The sequence below is a fragment of the Coregonus clupeaformis genome, chromosome 13 (genome assembly GCF_020615455.1).
Source record: "Coregonus clupeaformis isolate EN_2021a chromosome 13, ASM2061545v1, whole genome shotgun sequence".
In the NCBI taxonomy this organism is placed as follows: Eukaryota; Metazoa; Chordata; class Actinopteri; order Salmoniformes; family Salmonidae; genus Coregonus; species Coregonus clupeaformis.
The window spans coordinates 57,216,498-57,241,655 of NC_059204.1; the positions used below are offsets into that span (position 1 = coordinate 57,216,498).

The 25,158-nt window shown below is 41.6% G+C and overlaps 1 protein-coding gene and 1 pseudogene across 2 annotated transcripts in view; one reads left to right on the forward strand and one right to left on the reverse strand.

The window, feature by feature from the left end:
* Positions 1-10,622: 10,622 nt before the first annotated feature.
* On the forward strand, positions 10,623-11,475 carry LOC121578994 (annotated as a pseudogene).
* A 194-nt stretch (positions 11,476-11,669) lies between these two features.
* Positions 11,670-25,158, reverse strand: part of LOC121579965 (protein phosphatase methylesterase 1) — a 73,878-nt gene continuing 60,389 nt past the window's right edge. For both annotated transcript variants that reach the window (XM_041894991.2, XM_041894989.2), the window contains exons 3-14: positions 21,180-21,272; positions 19,781-19,838; positions 19,625-19,676; positions 18,981-19,135; positions 17,109-17,199; positions 16,935-17,000; positions 16,724-16,850; positions 13,781-13,910; positions 13,603-13,647; positions 13,395-13,459; positions 12,699-12,766; positions 11,670-12,138 (exon numbers count right to left, since the gene is read on the reverse strand). In XM_041894991.2, coding sequence (XP_041750925.1) covers positions 12,135-12,138; positions 12,699-12,766; positions 13,395-13,459; positions 13,603-13,647; positions 13,781-13,910; positions 16,724-16,850; positions 16,935-17,000; positions 17,109-17,199; positions 18,981-19,135; positions 19,625-19,676; positions 19,781-19,838; positions 21,180-21,272 — 954 coding nt within the window. In that variant the 3' untranslated portion in view covers positions 11,670-12,134. The remainder of the gene's footprint in view (positions 12,139-12,698; positions 12,767-13,394; positions 13,460-13,602; positions 13,648-13,780; positions 13,911-16,723; positions 16,851-16,934; positions 17,001-17,108; positions 17,200-18,980; positions 19,136-19,624; positions 19,677-19,780; positions 19,839-21,179; positions 21,273-25,158) is intronic.

A 25,158-nucleotide genomic window follows, 5' to 3' on the forward strand; every position in this document is an offset into this window, starting at 1 on the left:
AGGGCAAGATTCATGACAATAAATGCCAAACTGCGTATATATCCATACACCCACACCACCTCACAGCACCACGTCTGTCCAGTCACCAATCACATATTAACTCATGAGTGCATGAGTGCGTGTGTTTCTCTCTCTCGCCTTTCTTCTGTCTACCAATGTAATTCTCTCAAGGGGAGGGTTTGGATTGATGTTGCTATAAAACCAATGGAATAGATTTAACATGAGTTGAATAACGCTTAATCTGCTGAGTCATTGCCGAGAATGATCTCCTGAGGACATGTTTATGGTGGATATGGTTTGGTTAATTCTCACATCCCGCACATGACCTCGTAAGATGTACCTCATCTCTCCATCCATCCAACTGTACCCCTACTCCTCCCCTACCACTCCCCCAACAACACCCAATGAGGAGTGACTCACATCTCTCCACTGTGCTTCCTCCACACCCCATAATTACTGTAAAGGTCCCTGGCTATCCCCTTTCTCCCCTCCAAACTGTGTTTCAGTCCAGGTTAATCTCCTGCTGAACATTGGGGTCCAGAAACAAAGAACCTGGTTCTTCTATTTGAGCCAAGCTCTAAATCACCAAGCCCTATATCTCACTGAGATGCGCAACAGTTTGAACCCCTCAACATATCAGTTTGAATGTTTTTAAATGATCTTAACAATAAAAAAAGTAATTCAAGATGCATTAAAATTGAGGCATCAATCCTGTTACAATGAAAACACTTGTATCTGTGTGAGGTGCAGAACTCACAGTTTTCAAAATACATGATATTCGTAGAGGCAAATTGTTAGGGTTTCAACAGCATATAGGTAAATGGGATTTACATTTTAGTCATTTAGCAGACGCTCTTATTCAGATCATTGATTTGATGTAAATAAACAAGGGTAAGTATAATAAGGAGAAACAGTTGTGAATTATGGTATCAACAATTTGGTGGGTTTGGGTAAAACAGGATTTTAGATTTGATAGATATGTTATTTGTTGTCAGACATTAGAAATAGTAGAATAACATATGCTTAAAAGTTGAATATTTCAAAGATCATGATATTGTGGTCACTGTGGTGGTTGTCTTTAGAAGGTTAAAGGTCAGGACAATGAGGTAAACCTGAGCATCTTGTGCAGTGTGTCAGAACAGTGCAGCACAGGCAGGTGAAAGGTCAGAAAAGTATTGCACACATGAACAGGTAAGTTAAAAGTTCAATAGGGTACATTGGAGAGTATGATGCCACACGAGGCTGTATTGCATTAGGCCCTGGTGATGTGAGGGAGGGAGGGAGCTGCTACTGCAGCAGAGCTCCAGGGTGCCGATCAGAAACATCCCCTCTGACCCTCTCCCCTGCCCCCTCATTAACACACACAATAATATTTAATGTAATGATTAACATGTTCTATTGTAAATATTTTAGTTTTTCTGTCTGTAAGGCTGTTGTTGTTGCTGCTATGTTTTTCCTTCCTATGCTGTTGATGACCATGCATGAGGTCACCAGAATCTAACCCTAGGCAGCACCCAGTAGTTGAAATACACACTGTAGAGGAGTCCAGGGCATGTAAGCACAAAGCATCTTAGAGTGATCTAGGATCAATTTAGCTTTTTAAATCATAATGAATAAGAGAGGGGACCTGTACCTAGATCAGCACTCCCACTTGGAGATGCTTTGTGAATATGGGTCCAGACAACTCACAGCAGGATAGACAGAGGCCTAATGAGACAGACAGGTACAGTTGCAGCCAAATATATTGGTCGTTGGTAAACACAGCACTGATCTGTATTGCCAAAGACCTTTTGTTTCATTGGTCCACATAACATTCTCCCAAGATTTAGGCTTGTTTAAGTCGGTTTTTGAGAAGTTCAATCAGGCTTTCTTGAGTCTCCTTCAACATTGGGGTCTTCCTATGTTTACCAACAACCAAATTAAGCATTCAAAGAAAATAACACCCTCCCTATAATCAAACATGGGGAGGTTCGATAATGCTGTGGGGTTGCTTTGCTGCCTCTGGTACTGGGGGCCTTGGAGTGCAAGGTGTTTTGGAGTGCAATGTTCAACCCAGTGTCCAAAAACTGTCTCTCAGTTGAAGGTTGTGTGTCTTCCAGCAGGACAACAACCCCAAACACACATCAAAAGCACCCTGGAATGGTTCAAGAAGAAACACTGGACTGTACTGTACTGGCCAGGAAAGAGTCCAGATGTGAATCACATCCAAAATCTATGGCGAGATCTGAAAACAGCAGTTGGTGGAGGGCACTCCTCAAACACTGAAGAATTAGAGCAGTTTGCTGCTGAGAAGTGGGCCAAAGTGCTAGTATAAAGGTGCAGCAAGCTCATTGATTGCATATTGTCAGCAGTTATCTTGGCTAAAGGATGTGCAACCAAGCACTAGCTCTGGGGTGCCAATCGTTTTGTCCTTGCCATTTATCTTTTATTTTTATAAAATGTATTCTGCAACGTTGAAAATCCAATAACAACTTATTTGAGAAGAAATAGGAGATTATTTAAGAAAAGTGCAAGGGTGTCAATGTATTTGGCCAGAAGAACTGTACATGTAGATGCATTTTGAATTTACCACCATACACGGCGTGTACAATTGAGACATGGATTGTGTATGTGTGCCATTCAGAAGGTGGGTGAATGTGCAAGACAAAAGATTTAAGTGCCTTTGAACGGGGTATGGTAGTAGGTTCCAGGCGCACCGATTTGAGTGTGTCAAGAACTGCAACGCTGCTGGGTTTTTCATGCTCAACAGTTTCCGGCGTGTATCAAGAATGGTCGACCACCCAAAGGACATCCAGCCAACTAGACACAACTGTGAGAAGCATTGGAGTCAACATGGGCCAGCATGCCTGTGGAACGCTTTTGAAATCTTGTAGAGTCCATGCCCCAACGAATTGAGGGTGTTCTGAGGACAAAAGGGGGTGCAACTCAATATGTTTTGTACACTCAGTGTATATTTTAATATATCATTTTTCCAACCCTATACGCAGTGGTGTAAAGTACTTAAGTAAAAATACTTTAAAGTACTACTTAAGTAGTTTTGGGGGGTCTGTACTTTACTTTACTATTTATATTTTTGACAACCTTTACTTCACTAAATTCCTAAAGAAAATAATGTACTTTTTACTCCATACATTTTCCCTGACACCCAAAAGTACTCCTTACATTATGAATGCTTAGCAAAACAGCAACATGGTCCAATTCACGCACTTATCAAAAGAACATCCCTGGTCATCCTTACTGCCTCTGAACTGGCGGACTCACTAAACACACATTCTTCATTTGTAAATTATGTCTGAGTTTTGGAGTGTACCCCAGGCTATCCGTAAATAAATAAAAACAAGAAACTGGTGCCGTCTGGTTTGCTTAATATAAGGAATTTGAAATGATTTATACTTTTACTTTTGATACTTATGTATATTTGAGCAATTACATTTACTTTTGATATTTAAAACCAAATACTTTTAGAATTTTACTCAAGTAGTATTCAGTGGTGGAAAAAGTACCCAATTGTGGAAAAGTAATGATACCTTAATAAAAAATTACTCAAGTAAAAGTGAAAGTCACCCAGTAAAATACTACTTGAGTAAAAGTCTAAAAGTGTTTGGTTTTAAATATACTTAAGTATCAAAAGTAAATGTAATTGCTAAAATATACTTAAGTATCAAAAGTAAAAGTATAAATAATTTCAAATTCCTTATATTAAGCAAAGCATACTGACATATTTTCTAGTTTTTTATTTTATTTACAGATAGCCAGCGGCTCAATCCAACACTCAGACATAATTTCCAAACGAAGCATGTGTTTAGTGAGTCTGCCAGATCAGAGGCAGTAGGGAAGACCAGGGATGTTCTCTTGATAAGTTTGTGAAATAGACAATTTTCCTGTCCTGCTAAGCATTCAAAATGTAACGAGTACTTTTGGGTGTCAGGGAAAATGTATGGAGTAAAAAGTACATCATTTTCTTTAGGAATGTAGTGAAGTAAAAGTAAAAGTAGTCAAAAATATAAATAGTAAAAGTAAAGTACAGATACCACAAAAAACTACTTAAGTAGTACTTGAAAGTATTTTTACTTAAGTACTTTACACCACTGGTAGTATTTTACTGGGTGCCTTTCACTTTTACTTGAGTCATTTTCTATTAAGGTATCTTTACTTTTGGGTACTTTTTCCACCACTGCCTATACGGTGCTACTGAAGTAGACTGGGAGAATGATCAATAAGTTGTCAATTGGCCATCTCTCCTCTCAGATCATTCTGTTCTTAGGGAGTATTGGCACCCATCTCATTGTGTGTGTGTGTGTGTGTGTGTGTGTGTGTGTGTGTGTGTGTGAGTGAGTGAAAGGGTAGCCCAATCAGAGATTGTCTTCACCTTAGGGCCAATGATACCATGATGTCACTGACCTCTTGTCCATTTATAAATACAGAGCTCAACAGCACAACAACAGTCTGAGGCAGGCTCCCTCAGTCCTACCAATCACAAAGGTTTGTATTTCAGATTTCGGTGTACAGATCTATGAATGACTTGTTAGAACTCAAATGCCACCTCTGATTTCTATTTTTTTTACAGAAAGCCAAGTGTTAACATTTTGAATAATGTTAATCAGATAAACATTCATGTTTCAGTTGCTTGTAAGAATGATGTTCTAATAGGTTCTCCTCTCAATCTCTTATTTCTTTTCAAAGGCACTCAAGAGTATGGCAGTAACCAATGAAACCTTTCAGGAGACTTCTTTTATATATGAACAGATGATCATATTTTAGATGAATGAGAGGACTATGGTTAAAGTGGTGGTGGCAATCCTGATGGCTGTATTTTTTTTTTTAATACTTTGTTTATTGAATTTTCAGTACCAGCATTTAGTAAATAATTGCACTTGAAAGTTATTTGGTATGAATATGGAACAACAATTTGAAGACAACGATACAGCAAAACATAGAGAGACAGACATGAAAGAAAAAATAGGCATTGAATACATAAATAAGATAAAACACAAAAAAAAATTAAAAAATAAAAAAATAAGGAAAAATATCTGTTTTGATCCAGTTGTTATAGGTCAGCTAGCACAGTTATTACCGTCCTTAACATCCGAGATGTCGTATATGCACATACCAGGCTTCTTACATCACCAATATATAAATATACATCACTCTGGAACTGCAGGGAAATGTATTCTTTTAACATAAGAAAAGAAGGGAGCCCACTTTGCATAGAATTTGTCTACAGACCCATTGAGTGTCTGTTTTATTTTCTCCAACTTTATGCAATTCAAAATAGATTTAATCCAAAGAGCATGAGAAGGGGCTGCAGAGGATTTCCATCTAAGTAAAATTAATCGTCTCGCTAACAACGTGACAAAGGCAATTACATCCTTATTCATTTTGGTCAATTGTATTGTGGGTAAGGAAACTCCAAATAATGCAATGAGAGGGTCTGGCTCGATCTGTGTGCCGCTTAATTCTGAGAGTGTGTTGAAGATGTCTTTCCAGAAACCAACAAGAGATGGGCAGCACCAAAACATGTGCACATGATTAGCAGGGGACTGGTTACATCGAACACAATTAGGGTTCACATCCTTGTAAATTTTTGATAGTCTTGCTTTGGTCCAGTGGGCCCTATGAATGAGTTTGCATTGGATGAGGCCGTGTCGAAGCGCAAATAGAAGAGCTATGTACCCTTTTGAGTGCCCCTTCCATAGTTCATCAGATATTTCCTCACCCAGTTCCTCCTCCCAAGAGGATTTGATATTGTTTAATGAGATGGCTTGTAGTGAGCAAATTTGTCTATAGATTATTGACAATGTGCCTTTCTGATTAGGAAGTGGGGTGAGAAATGTGTCGAACTGTGTTCCACCAGAAAGGTTGGGGAATCCTGGATCTATGCTGCGGACATAACTCCGGACTTGTAAGAACCTAAAAAAATGATGTCTGGGGAGACCAAATTTAGCTGATAATTGTTGAAACGTACTAAATGTATTGTTAGTATACAGGTCTCTGAATCTTTTAATACCGAGATTAGACCATGTTGAGAAAGCACCATCAATCATAGATGGGGGAAAAGCTGGGTTTGAGGCTACCGGAGCCAAGGAAGAGGTTGTTTGAAACCCAAAGTGGCGTCTAAATTGATTCCAGATCTTCAATGTTGTTTTGACACATATATTATTGGTGAAGGAGGAGTAAGGGCCTGTAATAGAGGAGTGAGCGAGGGAAGACAATGATGCCGGTGTAGACGAGGCAGCCTCCATCTCCAGCCAAGTTGGGGGTGGGAATATCACTCTGCTCTGCAACCAGTACTGAATGATCCTAAGGTTAGCGGCCCAATAATAGAATCTGAAATCTGGTAGAGCTAGACCGCCGTCTGGTTTGGGCCTCTGCAAGAGCTGTTTTCGCATCCTAGGAGGCTTTTGTCCCATATAAAGGGTAGAATTAGGGCCGTCGATCTTTTTGAATAATGTATTGGGTAGAAATATTGGAAGGCACTGATAGAGGTATAAGAATTTAGGGAGAGTATTCATTTTAATAGAGTTAATTCTAGCAACTAAGGAGAGGTGTAGCAAAGACCACCGTTCCAAATCGTCCTTAGTACGGGTTAAGAGAGGAGCAAAGTTGGCTTGAAAAAGGTTTTCAAACCTAATTGTGACATGTACCCCGAGATAAATAAAACTACTGTGAGCTATTTTAAATGGCAAGTTATGTAAAGGGGATTTTTTTGCAGCCATGTTAAGTGGCATCAATTCACTTTTACTGAGATTTAGTTTATACCCTGATAAGTGACCGAAGGATGCGAAAGTGGCAAGGGCAGCAGGGACAGAGACAGAAAGATTGGATGTGTATATTAATAAATCATCTGCATATAAAGACAGTTTGTGTTCGTGCCCGTATCTGACTATGCCTTTGATGAGGGGGTTGGAGCGAAGTGCTATTGCAAGTGGCTCTATGGCGAGGGCAAACAGTAAGGGACTTAAAGGGCAACCCTGACGTGTCGATCTTTGCAAAGGGAAGCGATCTGATTGAGTGTTATTAGTCCTGACAGAGGCTTGGGGGATGAGTACAGAAGTTTTATCCAGGTCATGAATTTGGAGCCAAAGCCAAATTTATTTAGAGTGTAAAAAAGGTATTTCCATTCCACCCGATCAAACGCTTTCTCCGCGTCCAGGGATATAATGGCTTCAGAGGTATTGTCGATAGAAGGATTGTATATAATATTAAATAATCTTCGGAGATTGAAGAATGAGTGTCTATTTTTTATAAATCCTGTTTGATCCGGAGAGATAATTGATGGGAGGACTGTTTCTAGCGCGTTGCCAGAATTTTGGCTAGAATTTTATAGTCCACATTTAGCAAGCTAATTGGACGGTATGATGCACAGTCAAGAGGGTCTTTGTTTTTTTTTAAGAATAACACAAATGGTTGCTTGAGTGAGAGTATGTGGGAGAGCACCATTTACAAATGCATCATTGTACATTTCAATTAGAATAGGGGCTATTTTGGTGATAAACTTTTTATAAAACTCTGTCGGGTAGCCATCAGGCCCTGGGCTTCTCCCAGATTGAAGGGATTTGACAGCGTTAGACAGTTCTTCAACAGTGATCGGCTGCTCTAATTTTTTAACCAAATCCCGGCCGACCGAAGGCACAGAAAGTGAGTGGAAGAAATCATCCAATTCCAGTGTATCTGCTTTACTTTCAGAGGTATATAGAGACTGGTAAAATCTCTTGAACTCCTCATTGATCCCCCCAGGATCTAATGATATCCCAGATGATGTACGAATTTTTGTAATCTGAGATGATGATGATAGTTGACGTAACTTGTGAGCTAATAATTTACTGGCTTTATCTCCTTGTTCATAGTAAGTGCTCCTAGACTTGACAAGCATTTCAGTAACCTGGTCTGTTAATAGTGTGTCAAATTCTGCTTGCAGAGTTAAACGTTCCTTATAAATATCCGGGGATGGTGAAACGGCATAAATGTCATCTAATTGGGCAATACAGCGTGTTAACATAGATAACCTATTCCTTTTCAATTTGTTCTCATGTGCGGTGTAGGAGATAATTTCACCTCTGATATAAGCTTTCAAAGTTTCCCAGAGAGTAGACGCAGAGATGTTTGGGGTTCTATTTGTAATCATGAAAAAGTCGATTTGACTCAAAACAAAATTGACAAAGTGTTCATTACTGAGCAGTTGAGTTTTTAGTCGCCAAGGCGGTCGCTGATTGTCTACATTTTGAAAAGCTACTTCCATAGTAACAGGGGCGTGGTCAGATACAACAATTGGGTTATATGAACATGAAGATATGGAGTGGAGGAGCCGGTCATCAACAAGGAAGTAGTCTATGCGCGTAAAAGTGTGGTGAACCGATGAGAAAAAAGAGTATGCTTTCCCAGCTGGATTAGCCATTCTCCAAGGATCTGAGATTGCGAATTCAGACATAAAGGTTCGAACAACTCTAGCTGAGGTTGATAAGGTGGTAGGTTTAGTGGAGGATCGATCCAATTGTGGGTCTAACCAACAGTTAAAGTCACCTCCTAAAATCAACATATGGGTGGACATATCTGGGAGTGTAGAGAAAACCGATTTGAAAAAATCACCATTGTCCCAGTTAGGAGCATAGATATTAACAAGAAGAACCTTTGTATTGAGCAGCCTACCACTGACAATTATATATCTACCATGGGGATCTGCGATCACCTTAGAACATGTAAAAGGTACCGATCTGTGAAGTAAAATAGCCACCCCTCTCGCCTTACTCTGAAATGAGGAATGGAACACCTGACCCACCCATCTGCACCTAAGACTTGAGTGTTGTGATACCTTCAGATGAGTTTCTTGAAGAAAGATGATGTGAGCTTTCAAATGATGAAGATGGTGTAGCACCTTACTACGTTTAACTGGGTTATTTATGCCCCTGCAGTTCCAAGTAAGAAAATTAAAGCCATTCCCTCCAGCAGTATGGGCTACACTAGGCTGAGTCATATCTTAAGAGAGAGAGAGGATGTGTAAAGGACAAGGTACAATGTAAACTGAAGATCTTAGTTGAACCTAAAAGCGCAAATGTAAAAAACAAAAACAAGCGAAGAGGCACAAAAAACATATACAAACTATATACAAATAGAGAGTGAACAAACCCTTCCCTCACACCCGCCCTTGCCGGAAGCATCTCCCCAAATGAGATGCAAGCAAAACCCTAAATACAAAGAAAGTTTAGAGCTAAGCATGATAACTCTAACTCTGTGCTACCTAAGATTAGTGACCATTTAACTAGAGTAAGCCAAACATGGATAGAATGGTCCCCAACAGAGTTTAAGGAAAATTATCCTCGATTAAGAGAGGTTTAACCTCGACGCAGATGGTAAATGAACAAACTGAAACAGCCATGCAGACCCCCAGATATTGGCATTAGAGGCGGCAAACCTGGGCTGGAAATAAAGAGATAAAAAAGAGAATGACATTCATATGTCGATGAACCCAGCAAAGATGGCTTCGTTAGTCACCCATTCGGCCTGCTAACTAGCCTGCTAGGAAGACCAGCCAGCCAACCATTTGTTACACACCATGCGGTACAACAGCCGCTTTCACGTTCTTGTTGATGAAATCTGCCGCTATAGCCGGGTCCTCGAATCTGTGCATGGAGCCGTCCGGTAAAGTCAGTCTCAAAACCGCAGGGTAGATGAGGCCGAACTTCACGCCCCGGGCAGGCGTGTAGTTGGCGTTTTCACAGCTCCAAAGCTAGCCCGCCTCTTAGCCACAGCTGTTGTGTAGTCCGCAAATATCGAGACTCTTTTACCCTTATGTAGAAGAGGGGATGCTTCTCCCGATCTTCTCAGTATGTCGTTGCGGACGTGAAAGAAATGCACCCTGATGACAAATGGTCGTGGGGGTTCTCCATCCCTGGGTCGGCTACGCAGAGTGCGGTGAGCCCGGTCTAGCAATGGCTTCTCCTCTAGCCCGAGTAGCTCCTGAAGTAGCTGGGCCATGTACTCCGTGGGCCTTGGGCCCTCCACTCCCTCCGGTATTCCCAGTAGACGAATGTTGTTCCTCCGCATTCTACTTTCCATATCTTCGCATCTATTATCGAGGAATGCCACCCTAGTTGTCAATGAGCCGACGTTAGCCTCTAGCTCGCTAATGCGAGTGCTGTGGTCTGTAGCACCTCGCTCCAAATCCGATAAAGTCACCCCATGTGCGTCGAGCTTATTCTGTATACTCTCGATAGATTTTTTAAGCTCGTCTTTGATCGTTGATATCTCTGACCTGAGATTGGTAGAGAGACAGTCAATTTTTCCGAAAATGTCGGTTTTGAGGGTGCCTATCACGGATTGCAGCATCTCCACAGTCAGTGTTTCCGTGGGGCCGGCATTGGCAGCGTTCGGTGGCGGGGGGTGAGTCGGGAGAAGTTGCAGGCTTGTTGCGGCCTGCTCTTGCAGACTCTGTTTTTGGCCGGGTTGATGTCATTACGAATTTGAATTTATTAAACTTGAACTGAGTTGTTTATGGGTCTCTTCAGACGCCTGGGCAAACAGAAATGTATGCAATTTTGCAAAGTTAAATATATAAATTTGGTCACTAACTCAGGAGCGATAGGGAGACGCGTGCTACATCCTTGGCTTCCAACAGCGCCCCCCTGATGGCTGTATTTTTTATCTACATAAATTGCGTGATGATTTTTGCTATGAGTAGCAGAACAACTTTTATGGAAACTCCCCGCTACATCCTCTTCGCACATATGCTCTTCAATGACTCCATGCAGTTGCTGGTCAGCTGCCTTCTGTATGTGTTTGCCTTATCTACGATTGGTAAAGGTTGTCTGTGGACTGTTTGTCATGTTTGGCAGTGGCATGTCCCGTGTTGCCCCACTTAACCTGGCGTTGATGTCTCTAGAACGCTATGCAGCCATCTGTCACCCTCTCCGTCATAGTGACATAGCCACAACAAAAAGAACCGTCATTGCCATTGCAGTCGTCTGGTTTGTCATATTCATAAATCTTATAATTGATATGCTTTATTCTACAGCAAAGGATCCCGGCTTTTTTATTACCCCGATATTTTGCACACGGCAGAATTTATTCATTGCGTTGTGGCAGATGCAAGTGTTTCAGGGGTTCAATACTTTTTGCTTTGTAGCTGTGTCTCTCATCATCATTTACACATACATTGCCATAATTGTCACAGCCAGGTCTGCCTCTTCTGACAAAACTAAAGCCAGTAAGGCCCACAAGACTGTGCTGCTGCACCTGGTTCAGCTGGGCCTGTCTCTCTCCTCTTTTCTGTATGCACCCATTGAAAGTGCACTGGCCAGTGTAGGCAGTACTACCATCTTTATTGACCTGCGATACATTAACTTCCTCTTCCTCATCATCCTGCCAAGATGTTTGAGCCCACTCATCTACGGGCTGAGGGATGACGCCATACGACCCCTGTTCCTACACTACTTCACTTGCAGAACTAGAAAGGTCAAGGCTGCTGTGATGGTACAATAGAAGAAAACATGGCACTATTTTTCTTCATGTTCATTCGAGGCAGATAACCTGCCCGGTCAGTTAAGAAAACGGGGAGTCCATCATCTGTCTTGTACACATGCAGAATAGTCCCTAATGGGTGTCTCTGTGTTTACCATGGAAGTAAACAGTGCATTTACCAGACATGCAACAGAACAGAAATGAAAACATCTGGAGAGATTTTCCTTATGCATTTTTAATCATAATTCTTAAAATCCAAGGATGTTAAACACAGAGCACGACATGATGGAGTTACCCAAAATTGAACAAGAAACAGGCAAGCCATCACAGGAAATGAAAATAAAAAAGGTTGAGTGGGATGGGTGAAACCAAATCCCTGCATTCTTAAAAAAAAAAAGGCAAAGCTATAAGTGGCAAAAGATCTACATGTACATTTCTCAAAGTAATAATTAATTACAAAAGCTAATTTAAATTTAAGAACCAAAGTGCTGAGAATTTTGCAGTTGTATAGTGCTCATGTTTATTTAATTTATACTGATCTATTTTCTCCCAGTTGGGAGTAATTGGCAGAAGATGGTGTCCACGAGGCTCCAGGCAACTCCTCCATGAGTGCTGTTTGGGTCCAGGGCAAAACTGGGACTTTTCTATGCAGTTTACTATTTATTTGGATCCCATTCTCATTAGCTGTTACGATTTGACAACAAAAAAACAAAAACATGAAAGCATAAACACATGCTTTTTGGTTTTCCTGTACCAGTTAGCATCCCATTTGACATCAAAAAGAATTACTTGTGTCAAAACAGACCTTATACAGTAACTACCAACATGGTGTCAGCAATCGTTACAAAACCTTATATTGTATGACGTCCATAATTTCCTTTAAAAAAAATATATATATATATATATATATATATTTTATTTTTTTTTGGGAGGGAGGGTTTTGTATTTTATTGGACCGAGGAGAGACAGAGGGAAGATAGACAGAGTGAGTCACAAAGGCAGTGGGATGGATTTGAACCCCCGCCGACCCTGGAAAGCATGTGTGCTGTAGCCAGCGGTCCTAACTGCTAGACCACCCAGGCCACAAATCATGTGGTTTTAACAGTGCAGATAAGCGATACATGCTTATGCAGGTCTTAACAATGCGATTGTACAATGATTATTGGACAAGCAGACTTAAAAGTAATAAACAATGTTGTAAACAAATATGTGATATGTTTCTATTCGAGTTAAATGAGTCTTACCACAGGAAACCCTCCTTGAATTCAGTGAACTTGTGACGGACCATGAACGAGGCCAGAGCGTCTGCTACCTGGGGAAACAAGAGCAATGTGGGTTTGTTCCCAGACTTCACTTCCCAGACATTGAGAATTGTATTTTGTGTGCAATATTACATGCATACTGGCCTGAACCTCTACTATCGCAAACAAAATGGGAAACAAAAACACATGCCAACTTGATCTCATCGTTTCACTTCGGGATTTTATATAATTGGATGAACGTAAATGTTTTACCCATTAATTCTGTGTGGTTACAGGGTTCATTCCGCATGGTTACAGGGTTAAAACAGAAACAACTCAAAGGGTTAAGTTTAGGTATTAATTCCGAGTGGTTAAGGTTAGGGCTATGGTTTTTGGAAAGCATAAAACAATATTTTTTGAATGAGCTGTTTCATTTAGTATCACTAAGTACTCTCCCTGCTTGCAAGACAATTGTGAACTTCCGGCAGCAGTGGTCTAAGCAGCACGCTCTGGATCTGAGTGTGTTCGAGCCCAGAGCTGTGCCATAGTTTTTTTTTTTTTTTGATGAGCGCCGATGACAGCATATATCGACATTCTCTTTTCAAACATCCGAAATCTACGTATTTTTTCTAGTGACCTGCCTGCACATGCACCAAGCAGTTGTTCAGAATCATACCCAGAAGGTTAAAACCCACTCACTTTTTCAGGGGCGTCCTCATGGACAGCATGGCCACACTGAGGGAGCACCTGCATCTGGAACTTCCCTGAACACAAACAGAACACCAATCTTTATGTGCAACAGGGAATGGGTGGGGGAAGATCTACAGTGGGTTCAGGGTCACCATCGGAGCCAAAATTGTAAACAACAACCAACCTAACACACATTAATCTATAAGGCCGTCCTCACCTTGCATCTGTCCAATTGTGAGATCTTTATCAAGCCTGTCCACACCTGTAAAGAGGGAAATGTTATACCCAACAATGTGTGCTCTAATCCAATGTCAAAGACAAAAATGTAATTGTATTATATTGAAAACATAATTTAAAGTAATGTGGATTAAAACGGACTAAACCGAGGGACTCACCAGCGAGTAGGAGCAGTTTTGGCACAGGGCAGGACAGGAAGAGGGCAGACAGTCCACTAAACCAGCCCTCCCAGTACTTCTCTGTCTTTGACAGATCAATCTGCCAGGTATAGAGGCTCTCCTTCTTCACCTGAAGAAGACCAAGAGACAGTTTACTCTTCATGTACACACTACAACAGACTGTGTAAAGGTGGGAAATTAAATACACACTCCCCCAAGATGACATATGCACCCAGATGTATACACCAACTGGGTTGTTCCAAGATTTTTTTGTTGCCTTTTAAGATATTTTATGTAGAAATTGTGCACCAATATATAATTTTAAAAGCCTGATACATTAAATGAAGTGCCCTTTAATATAGACCACATGGAGAATTCAATACATCTGATTTTTAATATATACTGAACAAAAATGTAAACGCAAAATGCAACAATTACAATGATTTTACTGAGTTACAGTTCATATAAGGAAATAAGCATAGGCCCTCCCACTTGGGAGCCAAGCCCACCCACTGGGGAGCCAGGCCCATCGAATCAGAATGTGTTTTTCCCCACAAAAGGGCTTTTTTACAGACAGAAATACTCCTCAGTTTCATCAGCTGTCCGGGTGGCTGGTCTAAAACAATCCCGCAGGTGAAGAAGCCAGATGTGGAGGTCCTGGGCTGGCGTGGTTACACGTGGTCTGCGGTTGTGAGGCCGGTTGGACGCACTGCCAAATTCTCTAAAATGACGTTGGAGGCAGCTTATGGTAGAGAAATGAACATTCAGATCTCTGGCAACAGCTCTGGTGGACATTTATGCAGACAGCATGCCAATTGCACGCACCCTCAACTTGAGACATCTGTGGCATTGTGTTGTGACAAAACTGCACATTTCAGAGTGGCTTTTTATTGTCTCCAGCACAAGGTGCATCTGTGTAATGACCATGCCGTTTAAAATCAGCTTCTTGATATGCCACACCTGTCAGGTGGATGGATTATCTTGGCAAAGGAGAAATGCTCACTAACAGGGATGTAAACCAAATATGAGCAAATAACCTTTTTGTGCGTATGGAAATGTTCTGGGATCTTTTATTTCAACTCATGAAACATGGGACCAACACTTTACATGTTGCGTTAAAATGTTTGTTCAGTATAAATAAAGGCTTGCTAAGGTGCCAAAATTCAGCATTTTCACGTCTCTCCATCAACCCTGTATCACTTCTAGGAAGATTTTAACCATAATTGAAAAGCCCTAGTTATTTTGTGCTTTGAAGTCATTTCTGAAGAGTATTATTTATTTCATGTGATTAGTTATTAATTTACGACTGTTCCTCATTTTAAGGTCAACCCTGTTACATGAACTGAACTCTCGTTTTAATAAGGCCATTTTCTGGTGTTTTGTGGTGGGAAACTGAGCGGATCGAGCATAACACGTCAACCCTGTTACCCATAGATAGACAGGCTAGAAATGTTTGAACAATATAATTTTCTTGTGAAGCTAGCATTGAATTGCCACTCCCTGTTGAGCTTTCATTCCCCCTGTCACAAGGAGATTCATGGCTGATTTAAGAAAAAATCATCAACCCTGTTACTTTATTTGGCACTTAATAGGCACTTACTATATATTTTTAATTCAACCTCTGGAGATGGGGAAAACATTTGTTTTATGAAGTTGAACATGTGCTTGTTATGACAATGTAAAAATGTGGTGAAATTCAAAGTATTTTTGACCAAGTTACACTTCTTTGATTGTGTCGAGGCACAGATCTGGGGAGGAGTACCAAAAAAATGTCTGCAGCAAGAACACAAGTGGCTTCCATCATTCTTAAATGGAAGAAGTTTGGAACCACCAAGACTCTTCCTAGAGCTGGCCGCCCGGCCAAACTGAGCAACCAGGGGAGAAGGGCCTTGGTCAGGGAGGTGACCAAGAACCCGATGGTCACTCTGACAGAGCTCCAGAGTTCCTCTGTGGAGATGGGAGAACCTTCCAGAAGGACAACCATCTCTGCAGCACTCCACCAATCAGGCCTTTATGGTAGAGTGGCCAGACAGAAGCCACTCCTCAGTAAAAGGCACATGACAGCCCGCTTGGAGTTTGCCAAAAGGCACCTAAAGAATCTCAGACCATGAGAAACAAGATTCTCTGGTCTGATGAAACCAAGATTGAACTCTTTGGCCTGAATGCCAAAAGTCACGTCTGGAGGAAACCAGGCACCATCCCTACGGTTAAGCATGGTGGTGGCAGCATCATGCTGTGGGGATGTTTTTCAGCAGCAGGGACTGGGAGACTAGTCAGGATCGAGGGAAAGATGAACAGAGCAAAGTACAGAGATCCTTGATGAAAACCTGCTCCAGAGCGCTCAGGACCTCAGACTAGGGCGAAGGTTCACCTTCAACAGGACAGTGACCCTAAGCACACAGCCAATACAATGCAGGAGTGGCTTCGGAACAAGTCTCTGAATGTCCTTGAGTGGCCCAGCCAGAGCCCGGACTTGAACCCGATCTAACATCTCTGGAGAGACCTGAAAGTAGCTGTGCTGCGACGCTCCCCTTCCAACCTGACAGAGCTTGAGAGGATCTGCAAATAGGAATGGGAGAAACTCCCCAATACAAGTGTGCCAAGCTTGTAGCGTCATTCCCAAGAAGACTCTAGGCTGTAATAGCTGCCAATGGTGCTTACACAAGGTACTGAGTAAAGGGTCTGAATACTTATGTACATTTAATATTTCCAGTTTTTATCTTTAATACACGTGCAGAAAATTCTAAAAACCTGTTTTTGCTTTGTCATTATGGGGTATTGTGTGTAGATTGATGAGGAAAAAACAACATTTAAATCAATTTCAGAATCAGGCTGCAACGTAACAAAATGTGGAAAAAGTAAAGGGGTCTGAATACACTGTAGGTATAAAACATATCTTTTTTTAAATCAACAACATTTCCCCCTAATCAGCCCAGCCCTGACCTCTTGGTCGTCCTCCTTCTTCCTTTTGTGGTTGGATTCTCCTTCCTCTTCTTCCTCCTCCTCCTCTTCAATGATGACTTCGCCGATGCTCTTGGAGACAACTGGACTGTTGAGGGGTTCCTCACATCTATGGAGGAGGTAAAGACTTGTGTTTAGTTACAGGTCCTGAACAGTCACGTCTTAAAGTTGATTCATTTAAGTCCAGACTTACTTTTTCACCTGGCCTCCCATGGACACCCGGGCTGACTCAACGTTTCGGATCTGTCCACTCTTCACACTGATGGGGGACGGACAAGAACAAAGAACACATGACTTGGATTTTGCTCTATTAGTAAAGTATTTGATTAGTATTTGTACACTTTTGCGTGTATGGACAGCATCTCACCTCCACTCAATGGCATTCTCCACAGACTTAAAGGTCTTTGGTCGACTCCTGAGGAAATTCTGCATACTGTTCAAGGCATCCATTGCTGTGCCTGAATAAACACAATAACAGAAATATGATGAACTAATCACTCAATCAAAAAATTTATGAATACACCTACAGTGGGGAGAACAAGTATTTGATACACTGCCGATTTTGCAGGTTTTCCTACTTACAAAGCATGTAGAGGTCTGTAATTTTTATCATAGGTACACTTCAACTGTGAAGTTGTATGATTTTTAAGTAATTAATTAGCATTTTATTGCATGACATAAGTATTTGATCACCTACCAACCAGTAAGAATTCAGGCTCTCACAGACCTGTTAGTTTTTCTTTAAGAAGCCTTCCTGTTCTCCACTCATTACCTGTATTAACTGCACCTGTTTGAACTCGTTACCTGTATAAAAGACACCTGTCCACACACTCAATCAAAGAGACTCCAACCTCTCCACAATGGCCAAGACCAGAGAGCTGTGTAAGGACATCAGGGATAAAATTGTAGACCTGCACAAGGCTGGGATGGGCTACAGGACAATAGGCAAGCAGCTTGAGAAGGCAACAACTGTTGGCGCAATTATTAGAAAATGGAAGAAGTTCAAGATGACGGTCAATCACCCTCGGCCTGGGGCTCCATGCAAGATCTCACCTCGTGGGGCATCAATGATCATGAGGAAGGTGAGGGATCAGCTCAGAACTACACGGCAGGACCTGGTCAATGACCTGAAGAGAGCTGGGACCACAGTCTCAAAGAAAACCATTAGTAACACACTACGCCGTCATGGATTAAAATCCTGCAGCGCACGCAAGGTCCCCCTGCTCAAGCCAGCGCATGTCCAGGCCCGTCTGAAGTTTCCCAATGACCATCTGGATGATCCAAAGGAGGAATGGGAGAAGGTCATGTGGTCTGATGAGACAAAAATAGAGCTTTTTGGTCTATACTCCACTCGCCGTGTTTGGAGGAGGAAGAAGGATGAGTACAACCCCAAGAACACCATCCCAACCGTGAAGCATGGAGGTGGAAACATCATTCTTTGGGGATGCTTTTCTGCAAAGGGGACAGGACGACTGCACCGTATTGAGGGGAGGATGGATGGGGCCATGTATCGCGAGATCTTGGCCAACAACCTCTTTCCCTCAGTAAGAGCATTGAAGATGGGTCGTGGCTGGGTCTTCCAGCATGACAACGACCCGAAACACACAGCCAGGGCAACTAAGGAGTGGCTCCGTAAGAAGCATCTCAAGGTCCTGGAGTGGCCTAGCCAGTCTCCAGACCTGAACCCAATAGAAAATCTTTGGAGGGAGCTGAAAGTCTGTATTGCCCAGCGACAGCCCCGAAACCTGAAGGATCTAGAGAAGGTCTGTATGGAGGAGTGGGTCAAAATCCCTGCTGCAGTGTGTGCAAACCTGGTCAAGACCTACAGGAAACGTATGATCTCTGAAATTGCAAACAAAGGTTTCTGTACCATATATTAAGTTCTGCTTTTCTGATGTATCAAATACGTATGTCATGCAATAAAATGCAAATTACTTAAAAATCATACAATGTGATTTTCTGGATTTTTGTTTTAGATTCCGTCTCTCACAGTTGAAGTGTACCTATGATAAAAATGACAGACCTCTACATGCTTTGTAAGTAGGAAAACCTGCAAAATCGGCAGTGTATCAAATACTTGTTCTCCCCACTGTAGCTGTGTCATATCATAGTTTACTAGAAGCATATAAAACTATGAATTAATCATTTTCTCTTTTGTCAGCTCCCCAACTGCTGCTTGTTTGATCATCAAATGACAAGTCTCGATCATGGGACAAAAAAACACAAGTACTATAATCACCTTCCACGACATCAATGACACAAAGGCCAAGTAACGATGGCACGTGGTTGGCTGCAGCGGTATGAACTGCTATAGCTCCACCCATGCTGTGTCCAATCATCATGATCGGAGGCGGGTTTTCTCCATAGAGTGCTTCAACCACTTTGCCAATGTCCCTGGTGGAGAGAGGAGACAAAACCAGCATCAATCAACTGCTGGAACAATCTCACTCATACAAACCAGCCTTATACAGCTCCTCAAACAATCACAGCCAACAGAATATGGACAATATAGGAATCTCTGTCACTTAGTTTCCAGAGCAGAGATAGAAAGCACTTTGTTGATATAAACAACACTATTTTGGGGGATGCAGCAAGCCTGTTTCCTCCTTGCATCAAACAGCAGATCAGTGTCTCAGTGGGAGGCAGCAGCAGCAAATGGCTCATCTGACTCAGTCCTCCTCTCTCTCCAGCAGGTTCTCTTCACCTACAGTACACCTATACCACTGCCTCCTGTCCTGTCCTTTTCCCTCCCATACCATCTCAACACAATACATCCCCCATCACTCTCCCTGCATAACACTCATCTCTGAATGATGACAGAGCATGAGGGTAAATGTATCTGTAAATGTTTGTAGCCCAAAAATTCATGACCTAACAACTTACTTGGCCATTGTTTCCGCTGAGAGATCGTCAGAATTCTTTACTTTGGTGTCACCTGTGTGGGACAGAAAATAGTAAAAAAATTAATACTATTGATACTATGAATATGAGGTAACCAGATGAAATGTGTTTTATCATGAGGAAGAGTTAGCCACTCACCATGGGCCCTGAGGTCCATAGCCACCACCCTGCAGTTAATTCTGCTATATATCACCTCCTGCAAACACAAACCCACTTTGTGTAAACTGTTAACTCTGGCCTGAATGTCAATCTGTGTTATAAGGCAGGCTCGAAAACATACTGCTCCACCTTCAACAGTCACTTAACACAACCTTAAATGCAAGACATGTTGTGATGGTATTGTGTGTACCAGTGGAGTCTCCTCAGAGGAGGAAAGGGAAGACCATCCTCCTCAGTGAATTTCATAAAAATTAAAACGGTAAAACATGAAAGAAAGTTATCCTTTTTAGATAAAACTATAGTAAATATAATAAATAAATCACGTCACCAAATAACTAATTAAAACACACCATTTTGCAAAGGTCTACAGTAGCCTCAACAGCACTCTGTAGGGTAGCACCATGATGTAGCCGGAGGACAGCTGGCTTCCGTCCTCCTCTGGGTACATTGACTTCAATACAAAACCTAGGAGGCTCACGTCCACCCAATCAAAGGATCAGAGAATGAATCTAGTACTGAAAGCATAAGCTACAGCTAGCTAGAACTGCAGTGTATAAAATGTGGTGAGTAGTTGACTCAAAGAGAGAGAAAGACAATAGTTGAACAGTTTTTAACAAATTAATTTCTTCCAAAATTAAGGAGAAGCAAGAGAGAAATAGACAGAGAGATTGTCATTATTTTTCAGTTTCACTTACTTACCATCAAATGCAGCTAGCTAGTTTAGCCTATTCAAACTCCTGGCTCAAACAGAGGGATGCTATGTTAGCTAGCTGGCTATGACTTTCCAACACAACACTGGAACTCTTCCAAGTCAAGGTAAGCTTTTGGTATTACTAATTTATTGCCAGCGGGCCCGCCGGTGTAACTGCTTACTGACTGTACACTAACGTTACTGCATGATTGTAGCGGGTTTACTAACGCGTTAGTTCTATTAGCTATGCTGACTATGACCTTTCTTTAGCTTATATTGTGACAACGATGTAGGCTGTTTGTAGAGGTTTGGCGTGGAAAGTTTTTTTTGCCTGGTCACATACAGCTGATTTGTTGTGCATTGAAGTCCACAAGCGAAGGGAAGAGAAGGACTACAACGTGGCTGTTATGAGAGTGAACTCTGTTTACGTATGATCAGGGGTGTATTCATCACGCTGATGGGTATAGGGAAAATGTGTGTATCATGTAGTAGCCTAAACCTATCGCTGTTACATTGAACTGGGTGAATGGAATATGAATGAGTGTCATCCAATATGCTGTAATAGAAATAAGACCATGCTCATCAAAAACAAATTGTCCTCCCTCATCTTAAAACGGCACTGACTGCCACTGGTGTGTACATAAAACAGGATGGGTGCTCTATCTGGTATTTTATAGTATTACTCACAGTGAACACAGCCCAGGAGAGAGCAGAGTGGCCTCCTCCATGAAGCAGGAGCAGCACAGGACCATGCTGGCCGCTGCTATAGATTCTGAACGTGTGCAGAGCAGTCAAGGAATATAGACTACAGACACATCAGGGTTTCTGTTAGCTGGCAATTGCTGGCTGTTGGCCGATAAAAGAATGAAGAGACAATAAATAAAACTGTTGCCAGGAGAGAAAAAAATCCCATTGCAAAATAATGCTTTATATTCATTGATGGAAATACCAGTTGATGTAAATACAGTTGACCCTCATGCTTTTCGGTCTATAGGATAATTTGCATAATTTAGTGGAATTAAAATTGGCCTGTGTATTTTCGTTAGTCATCATGTATCTTATTTATCCAACAACTATCACAACTATGTCCACAACATACAGAACCTATTTTGAGGGGGATTTCTTCTGCTGCTCCTCAGCCCATTCATTGCATAACAATTCTAAATGCAATTGCCTGTTAAGAACAGTTTTGGTGCATGATTAAAAATAGCTACCATTTTTATTTCTGGTAATTGAAGCGCGCCTCCCATTCACCATTCAACTGCAGGAAACAGTCTATCAGCGCATCACCCACCACTTTACAATGTGAGCTGGAGACAGTATGCATTTTGAAAACAAAACATATTTAATTGTTTGAAACCTGAATGTTTTATTTCATATTATGAGGAATGTCTTAGCTTGCTTCAAAGTAGCCTATAGGCAAAATCCAACCATGGAAACATGGAGGCAAGTATTTTATAAAGACTTCATAGGCGGCGCGTGAGTTTCAAGTTTGGGGAAGCTTACAATTTAGCCTACCATTTGTACCATTCTGCGTGGCAATTATGATTTTCATTAGCGCATTTTCTTTCTCAAAATCATTGTCACGTGGTTAATCATAAAAATCTGAATTAAAATTATACAAATCTAAAAGTTAAGTCAACTAATGCGAGATCACCAGCCTCTGCCATATGGACACATTGATACACCGTGATCCATTCTGCAGCTAAAGAAATGAGCGCATGGAACTCATAGTGTACAGGCCAATGCAGCAGTTGGCCTTTAACTTACATTGCTATTTCACACTGAGGATTGGTGATTAGAGGGGGAGATTGTTGGAAAGATTTTTAAAATAGCTTACTGTGAGGAACTATAGTTTTAATATATTACCATTAGCAGTGGATGTAAAAAAAAATTATAATCACTTTCCTACATTTCCCACATCTATGCGTGCTCAGGCGCGCCAGCTCCCTCAACATTATCAGGACAGAGAAATCAGACACATGCTCATATGGAGCACTCCAAAGAAAAGACAATGAAAAAATTGACAAATCTTGTAAATTATGGTTATGAAATAAACCAAAACTTGTTTCTCACAAGTGTAGAGGGTTGTGAACTTTGCAAAAGTTTCCACTCTACGAAAATGAAAACGCTATATAAAAAAAAAAAATTACATTTACATTTTAGTAATTTAGCAGAAGATCTTATCCAGAGCGACTTACAGGAGCAATTAGGGTTAAGTGCCTTGCTCAAGGGCACATCAACAGATTTTTCACCTAGTCGGCTCGGGGATTAGAACCAGCGACCTTTCGGTTACTGGCACAACGCTCTTAACCACTAAGCTACCTGCCGTCCACACTGTAATTAATACATCAACATAAATTAATGTAACCAAATGATAGGGATTAATGGTACATTTACTACTGGTGACATATGTAATGGGGAATTAATCAAAAAGGCATACAATTCACACAATAAATGCGCAAGAATTAGCAGGAGACAGCTGAGCTATTCTAGAGAATTACTCGCCTTTTTCTTCGCCACACCCCTCCCCTTCTTGTCTCAACATTTAAAATTATACTCAAGTCCAATAGCAACACGTCATTCAGGCCAGGTGGGGCAGAGCCCCGCCTGTTTCGAGCCCCACCCCACTGCAAAATCTACAGGGAGAGCTAGAAAGTTCAAGCCCCCTTGGGTGCTGCCATAGATTTACAGATACAATTATGTCAAATCACGTTATAAAGTGCATTCAGAAAGTATTCAGACCTTCACTATTTCCACATTTTGTTACATTACAGCCTTATTATAAAATTGCTTAAATAATTTTTTCTCATCAATCTACACACACTACCCCATAACGGCAAAGCGAAAAACAGATTGAAAAATGTTTGCTAATTTAAAAAAATTAATGAGACTCGAAATTGAGCTCAGGTGCATCTTGTTTCCATTGATCATCCTTGAGATGTTTCTACAACTTCATTGGAGTCCACCTGTGGTCAATTCAATTGATTGGACATTATTTGGAAAGGCACACACACACCTGTCTATATAAAAGGTCCCACAGTTGACAGTGCATGTCAGAGCAAAAACCAAGCCATGAGGTCGAAGGAATTGTCTGTAGAGTTCCAAGCCAGGATTGTGTCGAGGCACAGATCTGGGGAAGGGAACCAAAAAAATTCTGCAGCATTGAAGGTCCCCAAGAACACAGTGGCCTCAATCGTTCTTGGCCACCAAGACTCTTCCTGAGCAATCGGGGGAGAAGGGCCTTGGTCAGGTAGGTGACCAAGAACCTGATTGTCACTCTGACAGAGCTCCAGAGTTCCTCTGTGGAGATGGGAGAACCTTCCAGAAGGACAACCATCTCTGCAGCACTCCACCAATCAGGCCTTTATGGTAGAGTGGCCAGACGGAAGCCACTACTCAGTAAAAGGCACATGACAGTCCGCTTGGAGTTTGCCAAAATGCACCTAAAGAATCTCAGACCATGACAAACAAGATTTTCTGGTCTGATGAAACCAAGATTGAACTCTTTGGCCTGAATGCCAAGCGTCACGTCTGGAGGAAACCAGGCACCATCCCTACGGTGAAGCATGGTGGTGGCAGCATCATGCTGTTGGGATGTTTTTCAGCAGCAGGGACTGGGAGACTAGTCAGGATCGAGGGAAAGATTAACGGAGTAAAGTACAGAGAGATCCTTGATGAAAACCTGCTCCAGAATGCTCAGGACCTCAAACTGGGACGAAGGTTCACCTTCCAACAGGACAATGACCCTAAGCACACAGCCAAGACAACGCAGGAGTGGCTTCGGGATACGTCTCTGAATGTCCTTGAGTGGCCCAGCCAGAGCCCGGACTTGAACCCGATCGAACACCTCTGGAGAGACCTTAAAATAGCTGTCCTGCAACGCTCCCAATCCAACCTGACAGAGCTTGAGAGGATCTGCAGTATTTTTTATGGAGAAACTCCCCAAATACAGGTGTGCCAAGCTTGTAGCGTCATACCCAAGAAGACTTGAGGCTGTAATCGCTGCAAAAGGTGCTTCTACAAAGAACTGAGTAAAAGGTCTGAATACTTATGTAAATGTCATCCATTTTTTATTTTAAATAAATGTGCAAAAAAAAAATCCTAAAATAGTTTTTGCTTTGTCATTATGGGGTATTGTGTGTAGATTGATGAGGGGAAAAAAACGATTTAATCAATTTCAGAATAAGGCTAACATAACAAATGTGGAAAAAGTGAAGGTGTCTGAATACTTTCTGAATGCACTGCATCTACCGTAGCTTTGATTGGACTGATCATGTCAACATCATACTTTCAAAATCTTAGCTAGCAAGCCGTCATCATCATGAATCACGTCGACAATCTACTGGCAAATCCTTTTCAATCCTTGTCATATGAAGAGAAATTATAGATAAAACGTATCGGTGCTCATCGGCCATTGGACATAAACATTAAACAACAAGTCGGAAATCGCAAATTCAACATGAGTGGTTTGGAAGGAATCAGTGGCTAACTGCAAGCGTTGCAAAGCAATCACTATTTTGCTTCCCCTGCCTGCTATTCGGTGGAGAGGATGTGTGGTCCAAGTCTGGGTTTAAGGGTGTCTTTTCCAAGCCTAAAAGGATAAAGATTCACACGCAACACCATGGGCCAGAAAAGATTGAATACATTGGCCATGCTGTCAATC